The following is a 15952-nucleotide window of genomic DNA, read 5'->3' on the forward strand; positions in this document are numbered from 1 at the left end:
CCGGAGAATCTACCTCTAAAATGTTATAAAAAGGACTGGAATTTCAGGGAAATTATGAGACCGTTCAATTACTAGCCAACTTTAACCATTGAGATTCTCACCCTTGATTATTACAAGAAACAGCAGTTCACACAATCCCCAGCAAGTGTTGCCAAACTTCTCTGCAATCTGGGTCTACTAGAATTTCTTCAGTAACTTTCCACATTCTTCACATCTTACAAACAAGTAACGACTCTTTGAAGAGATTATGATTAAGATTTTCTGGGAGAAACATTCGTAACAGCAAGAGTGAAGTAGTTTGAGACTATTTCAGAAAGTACTCAGCATCTTGTTACTTCTTGAGTTATAAAATGGACATAAATTAAAATCAACAGTATTTCCTTCTAAGTTAACAAACAAACAAGTAAAACTAGGGCTCAAGCACCTTTGGTCCATGGAAGGAAGGACTTCGTAGACACTGAAGCCCAGTTCTGTTTCCCTACAGAATTGGCAGTACACTGCACAACCAAGTTCCCAGGGCGGAGGAAGAAAGGTGGACGTATAGAGGAGACACTCTTCCATCCCTAAAACAAGGACAGTAAGTTGCACGTAGCAGAGATTCAATGAATGTTGGCTGAATGAATCCAAGGCAAGTAGCAGGATCAGGTAAAGGGTTAATGCTGGCTACCTATACCCTTTCCTATTTTAGTTAGTGGTAAACACACTCGTAATTTAATCCTGCTTGCCCAGGCCATTTCCACCAACTCCCAAAAGTGCTCTTAGATAAATATCTGCTATCTTAAAAATAAAGAGGTGGAGGTAAAGAAAATAAGATTATAAGAGAAATTTTTTAGTTTCCTTCTTAAAATATATGAAGGGAAAATGTGGAAATGGAAGAAAACGATATGTTCAATTTGTATTGCAAAATGTGATTAAAAATTCTAATGACTATCTATTGATTATTTACTGTCAAATATATGTACTGCTTTGCCATTCATAAACAAAAAGTCGACAAGTGACAGGGCCTGGATTCAAATCTATGTCACTGGCTTAGATTCTCTTCAGTATTCTCTTCAGTATGTCACAGCAATGACATCTGTTACTGATATTCCATTGGGTGGATAAATTGGGAAAATCAGAATTTGGGGGAAAAAAACCAGGACTTAAACTCTCAACTAGAATCAGCAAGCAAAATGTTGTCCCAACCTTTTTTAGGATTTAAATCATCTGGCTAGCTCCTGGTGGACTCAAGGGCAGGAATCCCATCATGGTCAACCTTGTCCTTACTATAGAAAAGACTCAGTACAGGACTTTGTATATAGTAGATCCACCAAAAATGTTTCCAAAACTGCACTAGTTGGTGTGTAAGTGTCAGCTTGGGCATAATAAGAATGGCAGCCCCACTCTCCTCATCTTAATTAGAGATTCTCTAAAGACTTTGTCCAACGACATTCTTTGATTTTAAATTATCCCTGTTCCTTACATCACAAATACACGATAGACAGGGCAGCTTACTTCTTTATTTCTCACTTAAAGCACAAATAAAACCCTTACACTTTTTTGGGCAGTGGAAATATATGCTGTAAATACTAAGACAGTACACTGGGTAACCAACTTTAACACTGCTCAGTAAACATTGAGATCTACGGGAGGATAATTACGCTGCAAATCCTGATACAGCCACCATCTAGGACTTCCCTTACTCTAGGCAACTAACAGACTTGTCTCTGGGGGCTGTTTGCTTGCATCTCCTTCATTTACAGGTTTTAAGCATTATCTGCAGCTTACATGAGGCCCCCTGACTAACTCTGACCTATGGACATTTCTAACCAGTATGTTAAATAACCATTAGTTAGGGCATATAGGAGTCTCTTCTTTGGGGAATTGATGTCACTGTCAGCAATATTTCATTAAACATTTTTTTAAATAAAGGAGTGTAAACTGCAGAGGATTTCCTCCTTCTTTCCTGCATTTATCATGAAGAAAATCTACTGCTGACTCACACACACATTTTAAGAAGCTGTAACCCAAATACCTCAATAAGGGCTCTTGTCATATCACAAACAAGGGTCTCCAGCACTATTAAACCAAGACAAATTTCCCAAAATTCAAAAATCTCAAACATCCTCAAACCTACTTAAAAGGTCATTCAACTGAACAAATATATCAAATTATCCACTAGAACTTGAAAGTGTTCATTGAACAAAAGATTTCCAATTAGACTATTCACATATAGCAGCTTTATATATATGTATATAATGATATATATGTGTCTGTGTCTGTAGATATATATCATTAACCATTTCTTGTCTCTATAGGAAAACCATCAACTTTTTAAAAACCTCAGCATAGAAATAGCTATTAAGACAATTTCATCAATTCACACTATTCAACTGCATTTCAAAACATCAGAAGAGTGACAGTTGCACAAAATCCCAATGGAAATAACTAGAAACAAACCAAAAATTCCCCCACAATTTAAAAGCACACACACACATACACATATACACATACACACAATTCGTAACGTAAAGCAACTTGATAATGAGATAATTGTAGGACACTCTACAAACTAGCTATTAACCATCCAATTATACTTCCATTCTAGAGTAAAAACAGGAGTTGAAATCTCTTTGGTCCACACATTGATACATATAATGGGTCTAAGTTATTTTTTGGTTAATTTTGGATTCTGAACCATGTGCTCCATATTACCTTACCATGACAACTTCCTTAAATCATAAAATAACAATATGTTAAAATCAATATCATTTTGTGGATCTGATACAATTTCAACATGTTATTGGTAATCCCTCTCAAAGAGTATGAACACTTTAAACTATTGATAGAATAGCCAAAGTAAAGAAAGAACACAATTCAAGTCTAACAGAAAAGGAGAAATCAAACTGACTTGGAAAACTGATGCCTAAATTTAATTTGAGAAAACATTAGGAATATAGAGAACTCATGAAAATAATTTCAGGCTTGTACATAATAAAAGGAATCAATTTTAAGGTTTACTTCAAAGATCTCTAAGAATGCATAGCTACTTATTGGTTTTTTTTTTTAAAACAAATTTCCAAGCCACAGTGTTAGCAAACTCCCAAAATTGGCTTCCTACTGGTAAAAGTATCCCCCCAACTCCTCATTGTTAAGTTGTTGATATATTTGCTTTCTGGCAGAGAAAAATGGTGTGGGTAACGAAGGTCTTAAATTTGAATGGGACCTAATAAAACCTACTTTTTACCAAATCAGGATATAAAACAGCGAGGCTAGAGTGTGCCGATTATTTTTTGAGTTGTCCTTAGCTTCACACTCTCTGCAGGGGCTCTTCCTTTGAGTTATTGGCACATTTATAATTGTACCTGGTGTTAAAAAATCTCAGTAGAAGACAAATTCAACCAGGTTCTGTTTCCCTTACTTCCCGTACTCTTAAAAACAATTATATATTGCCAAAACCTCTTAAAATGTTTTACACTACAGACTTTTTCATTTCTAATAAATGTCATCACTGATTCTAGTAAACTTAAATAAAAACATAAATCAAGAACTGAACAACGGAAATGAACCACTCAAATATATGTTCAGTACTGTATTGATATGCTGAGATGAACTGACAAATTTTAAAATTATTTACTAAATTCCCCCATTTTTACTTAGTGAAATTACATTACCAGATATCCTAAGTAAGACTGTTTATTACTCTTCCTATAGAACTTACTTGTTACTTATCTACAAACGAGGCTTTTTGTTTTCACAGCCTAATTTAGGCCACTCTTTAAATATAGTTAATACTCCATAATGAAAGACTGTTTACATTTTGTCAAAAATCAAGACATATGTAACAAGTAATATAATCCCACTGAGATACTCTTTATAAAGATGTTTTCTCCATGAAATACATAGCCAGAACTTTCTTTAGAAGGATCAAAGAATGCAACATGCATTTCAGACTTCTCACAAAATTTATAGTAAAATTTTCAAATTATATTTTTGACACACAAACTACAACCAATACGTGTGACTCACAAAGTTGTTGAATTCTTATCAACAGAACATTGATGTATAAGGGAAACTATTAAAAGACCGTTAATTAAGGGACTGAAAAGGATGCACCCTATAGATCTACTTGGAGTCCTTAAAAGAGTTTAGCTAGTTTTCCATTAAGTATTATTTTCCACATAAATTAAACAACAATAATGCCTAAACACATTAAAGCCCTAAATCCCAGAAACATTCAACATTAAAAATCAAATAATTTATCTCATATTAAATGTATTCAGCACTCATACGGGATTTAGTGTTACAAATCTCTCTACATTACCTGAATTCATGTCAAATATGTTCACAGCACTCATCTACATCTATACTTGCAAGTTGTCACATGATCAATGTTAAAAAAAGAAAAGTTTGGCACATATATCAATTCCTCAAAACGTCCCTGTAACTTAACACTGTTAAGAACGATGATTCCACACCAATGTTAACCTGATTGGCAGCTAAACAAGGTGCTTTTTCTTGTAGCTTCACATAGTGTAATGCGCCTTGCCTGGGACGGAGGCACGTAAGGTGCAGTGCGGTAGTGCAATCTCTTGAACACCAGAGGGCAATCTTTCCACACAGCTCAACGCCTTATGTTTGACCTGCTCCTTCCACGTTCTTGTACAGCTTCATTCCCACTTGTTAACAACGCCATTTTCAGAGAATCTGTACATCTGTTTCCTTTTGTGAAGTAAGACGTTCCCACAGAAACGTCAAAGTGTAGCGAGGATCCTTGAAAAGGAGATGATTAATGTCAGTACAGTCTGTCCGACGCCCCATACCAGCGCTTCCAAAGGGGCCATGTTCTTCCCTGCCACCCTGTAAATACCCGCCACCGCTGCACCTGGATGAGAAACGAGGGAGAAACAAAACATCACGTTCCTTCATTTCATAACACACTGCGTGACTGTAACTTAAGATCTCTTCCCATTTTATCAAAACAGAATAAGTCATCTATCATTCTTATTTCATAAATTGTTAATAAAAGTGTTTCCATGTGATTGGTAAAAGTTACAGTGACCCATACCACACTTACCCACTTAATTGAAAAACAGACTTTCCTATTCAACTGCAAAATACATATTTATAGCACATGTTGCTTACTTGACACCAAATATGTTCATAAAAATTAATAATTTATTATTGTAATCTCTCACGTGGGCATTGGTCAGACGTCGTCAGCATTTTTATAAATTTACAACACAATATATTGATAGTTATAAATGATAATACAGAAAACTACTCAATTTAATGTAATTTCTAAATTATTCAAGAAAATTTTAATATTAAAGGAACATTTTTCTTTCAGTAAAACGAATTAATTCTTAAATGTCATATAAAATATCAGAATATTTGACTAATTCATTTCACAACCTACCATATAAAATAGTTCATTAAGCTTTTTAATAAAGCATACAACTGCAAAGTTATTTGGAGACTAGTGTCTTGACATCTAATAAAAACGAAAGATGAACTTGACATCTGTTTTAGGAAATTTTTTTTTTCTTGCTGAGGAAGATTAGCCCTGAGCTAACATCTGTTGTCAATCTTCCTCTTTTTCTGCTTGAGGAAGATCAGCCCTGAGCTAACATCTGTGCCACTCTTCCTCTGTTTTATATGTGGGTCACTGCCACAGCATGGCTGATGAGTGGTGTAGGTCTGCGCCTGGGACCTGAACCTGCAAACCCAGGCCCCTAAAGCAGAGCAAGCCAAACTTCACCACTAGGCCACGGGGCTGGCCCCAGGAAAAATTTTTTAGATAATGCACACTTACAAGAATGAGAGCATCTCAGAGTTACAAGGAGCCTCAGAGCCTACCTGATTCAACAATTCATCCTATTAATAATTGTATATATAATGACGTGGTATCTAAGTGGCTGATTTTAAAAGAACGTTCAGAAATATTAAAGGAGAAAATATTTAAATTGTAGTATGCCATCTCACAGACTGAGATGGTCTTAAAACCATTTTTTTGGAAAAAACTGTCTACATATCCTAGAATGGTCAAACAAAAAGAAATAACAGAAATAAATTATTTGAAAACACTGAATTGACAATTATTTGAGACAGAAATCTATTCATAAAAATTAGTTAAGAATTAACTCACTTATTTAAGTAGTTCACTTAAAATCTCCCAAATAAAAATTACTGTATTCCTCTATAAGAGATATATGTGGGAAAAGTAAATTATTAACCTAAGCCAAGGGCTTTCATACACATATTTTTTTAAGAAGGAAATTAAAATGTATAGTATATTTACTGCATACTATGTATCTTGCTAGGAATTTTACAAATATTATCTTATTTAAATATCATACCACTCCTAAGTATAAATACCTAATTTAAAGAGGAAAAAACAGAGGTTCAATTACTAGCCCAAGGAAAAACAGTAAGTACAAGAGCTGGAATTTCATTCCAGGTTAGTCTAGCTATAAATCACAAAATCATTCTATCATTGCATATTTATACTAAGTGACTAAGAGAACGAGGAATCCAGAAAATAATAAAGTAACTGGTAACTATCTCAATATTAAATAAAACCCCTAGTGGCACCAACATTTACTTTACTAAGTAATAAAATTCACTCAGTATAATTGGTCATATCCTCAAATGGATGACATTCTTAAAAAATTTTAAAGATTCTATGCCATCTTTGTTATCAGAATTGTATTAAAATAAATCTGAGGAAATACTCTGTTTTTATTTGCATTTACCCTAAATTTCCATGATTACATTCAATTTTAAAAACCACAAGTTGGGCTCCATCTCTCCAGGGCTAAGTTTGCAAAAATGATCCCAGAAGTGGAAAATCTAAGCAATTATTAGCTCAGGCTGCCTGGGAAATGGCAACCAAATCTGTCAATTCAAACATCTCATGCTTATATATGGTTAAGAGCATGGGTTCTGGAGTTAGACTTGTGGATTAAAATCCCAGCTCCACTACTTAGCAGCTGTGTTACACTGAGCAATCACTTAATCTCTCCGTGACTTATTCCTCAACTGTAAAATGAGTGGGTGTGAATATTAAAAGATAATACTTGGAAAGTGCTTAGAATACTGTCTGGTCCTAGTATGTACTGTAAATTTTGGTTAGTAGTGGTCATAGTAGTAAAAGATACAGGTATTTTCAATCAGTGATTCGCCATTCAATAAGTGGGGCTGGAACAACTGCTAGCCATTTGGAAGAAATAAATTTAGGTCCCTACTTCACACCATTCCCCCAAATAAATTTCAAATGGATTAAAGAACTAAATGTTAAAAAAAAATCTATAAATGTAAACATTAAAATATTAGAAAATATGTCTATAATCTTAGGAAAAGAGATTTGCTTAAGACCACACAAAAAAAAGAACAAAACCCATAAAGGCTTGACTAAAAATATTTGCTCTATGTCTAACAAACTGATGATTAGCATCCAGAATACAAACACATATATACATGCACAAAAATACATATAATAACCAATGTGGCATTTTTTGCAATAGCAAAAAACCCAATGTCCATCAGCAGGGAATGGCTAAACTATAGCAAGTCCATAACACGGAACCTGTACAATTTCAAAAGAAAAATACAGATCTACACGAGCTGATGAAGCAAGAACCTAAGACATATCATTTACGCAACAAAGAAAAAGAAAATAAAACATAAAAGAATACATACTCTCTACTAGTATATACATCCATATGTATGTGTGTAAGTGTGTAAGCATGTATATGTGTACGTATGAATGAATGTAATGCACAAACAAAAATCTGGGGGATACATACCAAATAGAAATAGGGATTACCTTTGAGAAGGGCACTAGTTTGGGAGTGCTAGTCAAAAGAGATTTTGTCTTATTCATAATGTTTTTTGCTTGTTTTTATTGAAGTATAATTGATGTACAATATCCTATTAGTTCCAGGTGTACATCATAGTGATTCTGTATTTATATACACTACAAAATGATTACCACAGTAAGTCTAGTTACCATGTCACCATACAAAGTTATTATGATATTATTGACTATTTCCCTATGCTGTGCATTACATCCCCATGACATTTATTTTATAGTTTGTACCCCTTAATCCTCTCGCCTATTTCACCTGTGCCCACAACCCCTCCCCACCCCAGTAACCACCAGTTTCCTGTATCTATGATGCTGTTTCCGTTTGGTTCTGTTCATTTGTTTTGTTTTTAGATTCCACATATAAGTGAAATCATATGGCATTTACCTTTATCTATCTGACTTATTTTATTTAGCCTAATACCCACTAGTTCCCTCCATGTTGTTACAAATGGCAAGATTTCATTCTTTTTTATGGTTGAGGAAATAGTCCATTGTACATATATTCCACATCTTCTTTATCCATTCATCTATATCTTGGCCATTGTAAACAATTCTGCAGTGAACATAGGGGTGGATATATCTCGTTGAATTAGTGTTTTCATTTTCTTTGAATAAATACCCGGAAGTGGAATTGCTGGATCATATAGTAGGTTCTATTGTTAACTTTTTGAGGAACCTCCATACTGTTTTCCATAGTGGCTGCACCAATTTTCATTCCCACCAGCAGTGCACAAGGGTTCCCTTTTCTCCACATCCTTGCCAACAGTTGTTATTTTTTGTTTTTCTGATAGCCATTCTGACAGGTGTGAGGTAATATCTCATTGTGGTTTTGATTTGCATTTCTCTAATGATTAGTGATGTTGAGCACCTTTTCATGTACCTGTTGGCCATCTCTACGTCTTCTTTGGAAAAATGTCTATTCAGATCTTCTGTCCATTTTTTAACTGGGTTGGTTGTTTTTTTGATATTAAGTTGTGTAAGTTCTTTGTATTTTTTGGATATTAACCCCTTATAGAATGTATGATTTACAAATATCTTCTCCCATTCAGTAAGTTGCCTTTTTGTTTTGTTGATGGTTTCCTTCACTGTTCAGAGGCTTTTTAATCTGATGTAATCCCTTTTGTTTATTTTTGCTTTTGTTGCCCTTGCTTGAGGAAACCGGTCCAAAGAAATATTGCTGAGACCAATATCAAAGAGCTGACTGCCTATGTTTTCTCCTAGGAGTTTTATGGTTCCAGGTCTTACATTCAAGTTTTTAATCCATTTTGAATTTATTTTTGTATATGGTGTAAGATAATGGTCCAGTTTCATTCTTTTGCATGTAGCTGTCCAGTTTTCCCAACACCATTCATTGAAGAGACTGTCTTTTCTCCATTGTATATTCTTGCCTCTTTTGTTATATATTAATTGACCATATACATGTAGGTTTATTTCTGGACTCTCTATTCTATTCCATTGATCTATGTGTCTATTTTCATGCCAGTACCATACTGTTTTGATTACTATAGATTTGTAGTATAGTTTGTAATCAGGGAGCATGATGTCGCTAGTTTTGTTCTTCTTTCTCAAGACTGCTCTGGCTATTCGAGGTCTTTTGTGGTTCCACACAAATTTTAGGAGCCAGCCCTGGTGATCTAGTGGTTAGGATTCGGCTCTCTCACCGCTGTGGCCTGTATTCATTTGCCCGTCAGAGAATCAACTATCTGTCACTTGTTATATTGTGGCAGCTGCATGTTGCTGTGATGCTGAAAGGTATGACACCAGTATTTCAAATACTAGCAGGGTCACTCATGGCGGACAGGTTTCAGCAGAGCTTCCAGACTACGACAGACTACGAAGAAAGACTTGGCCACCCACTTCTGAAAAAGTCAGCCATGACCTGGAGCGTATTATGTTAAGTGAAATAAGCCAGAAAGAGAAAGACAAACACTGTATGATCTCACTCATATGTGGAATATAAACCAACACATGGACAGAGAAAACTGTACTGTGGTTACCAGGGGCAGTGGGGGTGGGGGGTGAGCACAAGGGGTGAAGGGAGTCATATATATGGTGATGGACAAACAAAAATGTACAACCCAAAATTCCACAATGTTAAAGTCCATGAAAACATCAAAAAACAAAAAGTCAGCCATGAAAACCCTATGAATAGCAGCAGAGCACTGTCTGATATAGCACCAGAAGGTGACAGAATGGTGCAAAAGGATCAGGTGGGGTTCTGCTCTGCTGTACGCAGGGTGCAAGGAGTCGGAACTGACTTGATGCACTAACAACAAATTTTAGGATTCTTTGTTCTAGTTTGATGAAAAATGCCATTGGTATTTTGATGGGGATTGTATTGAATATATATAATGTGTTAAGTTTAACATGGGGAATATATACAATCATATATTACTTATGTTAATTAAAATTAACTTTAAAAATCTAACAATTTCCACACACACTTGCCTAAACTTTCCTACAATTCCAAGAAATTTCATTTTAAAGGCCAGAATATCTTTCCATCCTATTCTCCAAACAAAAATATTTTATGTAATGACAAAGTTCACTAAACTCTTGATTTAAAATAGCAGGGAATAAATATACTTTAAGCCAGCTAGCAAATGTTTGTGGAAAAAGAAAAACTGTGTACATGTTAAATGTCAAATGTCTTCTATGTGACTAAAAGACAAGGTGGTATATTTATTATTTTTGTTCCTTTGAAGTTTCAGGGTTGAGAGGCTTAAATACTTTTGGTTCAAGGTAGAGAACCCAGGGAATCAGTGTTTGGGACATCTCCCATGTGGGTTAGAGTTTAACTGGAGGTCAGGAGCCATGGGAAAGCACCCGAAGAGACAAAGTGAGAAGGGAATAAAAGAAGAGTTTTAAGGAACAGAAGAGTGAGCACTGAAAACGTTCCTACTTCACTGTCATCTTCTTTCCCAAACAAGCTGACTTCTTTATTTAGTATTTAGCTGCTCTGATGAGGATAAAATGGATTTCACTTTGGAAGGCCCCACGTTTGAGGAAAAACAAATAAACAAAACTACTAAATAACCCACTTTTCTTTATAATCTTTCAAGGAACAGAGGACAAGACCTTCAACTGTAGCCTATAATGATGAGGAGAGAAAAACTAATAAAAAGAAAAAGAAAACACTGTAGGACTCCAGAGTTTCCACAATCAAGGGAGACGCTTAACAGTGTTACACAGAAAATAAAACCAATTGTCATTTTCCTCCCAGTCTGTTAGGATTCAATTTGTAATTTACAACTTCCTTCCAAAAGAAGTAGATTTATAAAAGTTCCCACTGCACTGTATCATTTCACAATCCAGAAGCACTAGTCAGAAAAGACTGTTCCAGTGTAACTTAATCTAAAAGATCTGAAAGAAAAAAATTTTGTGTGTCTATTAAATGATTTTGGAAACACTGCTATTAAATATTAAAAGAGTATTTATAAAAATATATGCAGATTATAAAAATAACAAATTCCCAAGTACTCATCATCCAAATGAAGAAAAGAACATTATTATTTCCTTGGAAGTTCCCACGGACTCTCTTCAATTGCGTCCCATTCCCTCACTGAATCTGGTTTCTATCATTCCTTTGCTTTTCTTCAGCTTTATCACCTGCTTATACTCCTAAAAATATATATTACTTAGTTTTTTAAATAAACTTTATATAAATTGATACTGTAAGTATTCTAGAATTTTTGGCTCAATATTATGTCTGAAAGTTATTCATCTTGCTGTATGTAGTTACAATTCATGCATTTTCCCTGCTGTACAGAGTTCCAAGCATGAATAACCACAACTTATTTTTCCATTCTGCGGATGACATTTGCTTCCAATCCCTAACAATGACAAACACTGCTTCTGTGAACAGTGTTGTGCATGATCCCTGGCGCACACAGGCAGTCAAGTATCTCTACAATACATGGGTAAAAGTAAAATTGCTCAGCCCTATGTTATGGGCATTTTCAACTCTACTAGGTAATGGCAAGTTGTTTTCCAAAGCAGTTGTACCAATTTATAGTCCACTTACTCCATATCCCCAGAAGCAGTTGATATCTTCTGTTTTTCAAAATTTTTGTCAATCTGGGGGGTGAGAAATTTTATCTCTGTGATTAATATGCATTTCCCTGAGAATTAATGTGACTGAGCTTTTCCTCATATACTAACGGCCCTTAGGGTTTCTACTTCTACGAAATGTTTATCGAGTCTTTTGTCCATTTTTATATTGGACTGTCTTTTTCTTATTTGATACACAGGGTTTCTTTTTAATATAGTATGGATACAGGGATACCTCAGAGATATTGTGAGTTTGGTTCCACATTATCACAACAAAGCAAGTCACATGAATTTTTTGGTTTCCCAGTGCATATAAAAGTTATGTTAACACTATACTGTAGTCTATTAACTGTGCAATAGCATTATGTCTAAAAAAACAATGTATATACATTAAAGTAAAAAACATATTATTGTTAAAAAATGCTAACCATCATCTTCAGTGACTCGTAATCTTTTGCTTGAGGTCTTGCCTCAATGTTGAACACTGCTGCCTGATCAGAGTGGTGGTTGCTGAAGGTTGGGGTGGCTGTGGCAATTTCTTACAATAAGACTATAATGAAGTGTGCCTCACTGGCTGACTCTTCCTTTCATGATCAATTTCTCTGTAGCATGCAATGCTATTTGATAGTATTTTACTCATAGTAGAAGTTCTTTCAAAATTGGAGTCAATCCTCTCAAACCCTGCTGCTGCTGTATCAACTAAGTTTATGTAATATTCCCAATGCTTTGTTGTCATTTCAACAATCTTCACAGCATCTTCACCAAGAGTAGATTCTATCTCAAGAAACTACTTTCTTTGCTCATCCATAAGAAGCAACTCCTCATCTGTTAAAGTTTTACCACGAGATTGCAGCAATTCAGTCACATCTTCAGGCTTCACTTCTAATTCTAGTTCTCTAGTTGCTTCCACCACATTTGCAGTTACTTTCTCCACTGAAGTCTTGAACCAAAGTCATCCACGAGGGTTGGAATCAACTTCTTCAAAACTCCTGTTAATGCTGATATTTTGACCTCTTCCCATGAATCAAGGTGTTCTTAACGGCATCTAGAATGGCGAATCCTTTCCAGAGGGTTTTCAATTTACTTTGCCCAGATCCATCAGAGGAATCACTATAGCCTTATATAAGGCTACATAGCTATAGCCTTATTAAATGTATTTCTTAAATAATAAGACTTGAAAGTCAAAATGACTCCTTGATCCATGAGCTGCAGAATGGATGTGGTGTTAGCAGGAATGAAAACAACATTGATCTTGTGGTACATCTCCGCCAGAGCTCTTGGGTGACCAGATGCTTTGTCAATGAGCAGTAATATTTTGAAAGGAATCTTTTTTTCTGAGCAATAGCTCTCAACAGTGGGTTTAAAATATTCAGTCAACTATATTGTAAACAGATGATGCGTTGTCATCCAGGCTTTGTTGTTCCATTTATAGAGCACAGGCAGAGTATATTTAGCATAATTCTTAAGGGCCCTAGGATTTTCAAAATGGTAAGTGAGCATTGGCTTCAACTTAAAGTCACCAGCTGCATTAGCCCCTAACAAGAGAGTCAGCCTGTCCTTTGAAGCTTTGAAGCCGGGCATTGACTTCTCTAGCTGTGAAAGTCCTAGATGGCATCTTCTTCCAATATAAGGCTGTTTTGTTTTCATTGAAAATCTGTTGTTTAGTGTAGCCACCTTCATTAACTACCTTAGCTAGATCTTCCGGATAACTCGCTGCTCCTTCTGCATCGGCACTGGCTTCACTTTGCACTTTTATGTTATAGAGAAGGCTTCTTTCCTCAAACCTCATAAATCAATGTCTGGAAGCCTCAAACTTTTCTTCTGCAGCTTCCTCACCTCTCTCAGCTTTCACAGAATTGAAGAGAGTTAGGGCCTTGCTCTGGATAAGGCTTTGACTTAGGGAATGTTGTGGCTGGTCTGATCTTCCATCCAGACCACGAAAACTTTCTCCATATCAGCAATAATGCCGTTTTGCTTTCTTACCATTCATGTGTTCACTGGAGTAGCACTTTAATTTCCTTCAAGAATTTTTCCTTTGCAATTACAACTTGGCTAACTGTCTGGCACAAGAGGCCTAGCTTTTGGCCTATCTTGGCTTTCCACATGCCTTTCTCACTAAGTTTTATTATTACAAGCTTTTAATTTAAAGTGAGAGATGTGCAACTCTTCCTTTCACTTGAACATTTACAGGCCATTGTAGGGTTATTAAATTGCCCTAATTTCAATATTGTGTCTCAAGGAATAGGGAGGCCTGAGGAGAGGGAGAGAGACAGGGGACTGGCTGGTCAGCAGAGCAGTCAGAACATACACAACATTTATTGATTAAGTTTACCGTCTTATACAGGCATGGTTTGCAGTGCCCCAAAACAATTACAATAGTAGCATCAAAGATCACTGATCACAGATCATCATAACAAATATAATAATAATGATAATGTTTGAAATATTGTGAGACTCACCAAAATGTGACACAGAGAGATGAAGTAAGCAAATGCTGTTGGAAAAATGATGCCAAAAGACTTGCTCAATGCAAACCTTCAATTTTTTTTTTTTTTGTGAGGAAGACCGGCTCTGAGCTAACATCTGCCCATCCTCTTCTTTTTGCTGAGGAAGACTGGCCCTGGGCTAACAACCATGCCCATCTTCCTTCACTTTATATGGGACGCCACCACAGCATGGCCTTACAAAGGGTGCGTTGGTGCACGCCCAGGATCCGAACTGGCGAACCCCAGACCACCGCAGCGGAGTGCAAACACTTAACCGCTTGTGCCACCGGGCCGGCCCCCAAACCTTCAATTTTAAAAAAAAACACAATATCTTCAAAGCACAACAAAGTGAAGTGCAATAAAATGAGGTATGCCTGTATTAATCTTTTTTATATTTATATATGTTAAAAAATATCTTTCCCCAATTTGTGCTTTAGTTTTCACTCTCTTTAAGGTCTCTTAAAGGTGTCTTTTACTGAAAAATAGCCAGTTGAAAGAGTACAAACATTATGGGATTTATTTCCTTGGTGAAATATGAGGCTAAGATATGCAAGAATGAAAAGGACAGAAGTAGAATAGGGTGCTTGAAATCAATGATACATGTTTGGAACTGCCCCTATGAACAATGGCAGAAGAATCAATCAGAAATAAGGAAAGATCTCAAAAATATTGAGAGGCTAGAGAAGACTGGCATAGTGAAGATCAAGTGAAAAAGCAATACTGCTGAGTTGATCTGAAGGTGAGTAAAAGATATCAACCTACGAGGACAAGGGGGACTAGGCGAAGAGTCGCCAGCAGACAGAAGACGTCAGTACACAGCAACATAAGGTAACTGCAGAGGGTGCACCAATGAACAGAGATTTGATTAGCTCTCCATATTTCCTGAGAAAAAGCAAATATAAAGGTAAAGGCAGACTGAGCTTCAATAGTGTATTGATTCTATTAGTTTGTGTGGTTAGATTGGGGTCGCCAAACCACAATCCACAGGTCAAATGTGGCACCATCTGTTTTGGTACAACTTGCAAGCTAAGAATGATTGTTACATTTTTAAATGGTTGAAAAAAAAAATCAAAAGAAGAATATTTCATAACACATGAAAATTATATGAAATTCAAATTTTAGTGTCTATAAATAATGTTTTACTGGCATACAGCCATACTCATATCTGATATTGAACTATCTTTGCATTCCCAGGATAACATTCATAAAGTAAACGAGCCTATACTTTTCCATTCTTGTGTAGTCTTTATCGTGTTTGGCAACAAGATTATTTTGGCCTCAGTAAATAAGCCATGCACAGTTTTCACTCTTTCCATTTTCTGCAATAATTTGGATAAAATAGGAACTAACCGTTTCTTGAAAATTTGGTACAAGTCGTCCCTAGACCCGATTTGGGCCTGAAGTTCTTTTGGGAGAAGGGGGTCTTTAACATTTCAATTGTTTAAAAATCTTACTGTTCTATTCATATTTTCTATTTCTTCTTATGCCAATTTTGACATTTTATATTTAGGAATATATAGCTATTCAAAAAACCATCATTTTTATAATTCTTTATTCTATCTTTATT

At 35.7% G+C, this 15952-nt stretch overlaps 1 protein-coding gene across 2 annotated transcripts in view; it reads right to left on the minus strand.

Moving 5' to 3' along the window:
• Positions 1 to 883: 883 nt before the first annotated feature.
• TMEM170B (transmembrane protein 170B) overlaps positions 884 to 15952 on the minus strand; it is a 42632-nt gene continuing 27563 nt past the window's right edge. The window contains exon 3 of one of the 2 annotated variants that reach the window (XM_058555262.1): positions 884 to 4752. In XM_058555262.1, coding sequence (XP_058411245.1) covers positions 4604 to 4752 — 149 coding nt within the window. In that variant the 3' untranslated portion in view covers positions 884 to 4603. Of the gene's footprint in view, positions 4865 to 15952 lie in introns of both variants that reach the window. The other variant, XM_058555263.1, reaches the window with a different exon arrangement.

The sequence above is a fragment of the Diceros bicornis genome, chromosome 14 (genome assembly GCF_020826845.1).
Source record: "Diceros bicornis minor isolate mBicDic1 chromosome 14, mDicBic1.mat.cur, whole genome shotgun sequence".
Taxonomy (NCBI): domain Eukaryota; kingdom Metazoa; phylum Chordata; class Mammalia; order Perissodactyla; family Rhinocerotidae; genus Diceros; species Diceros bicornis.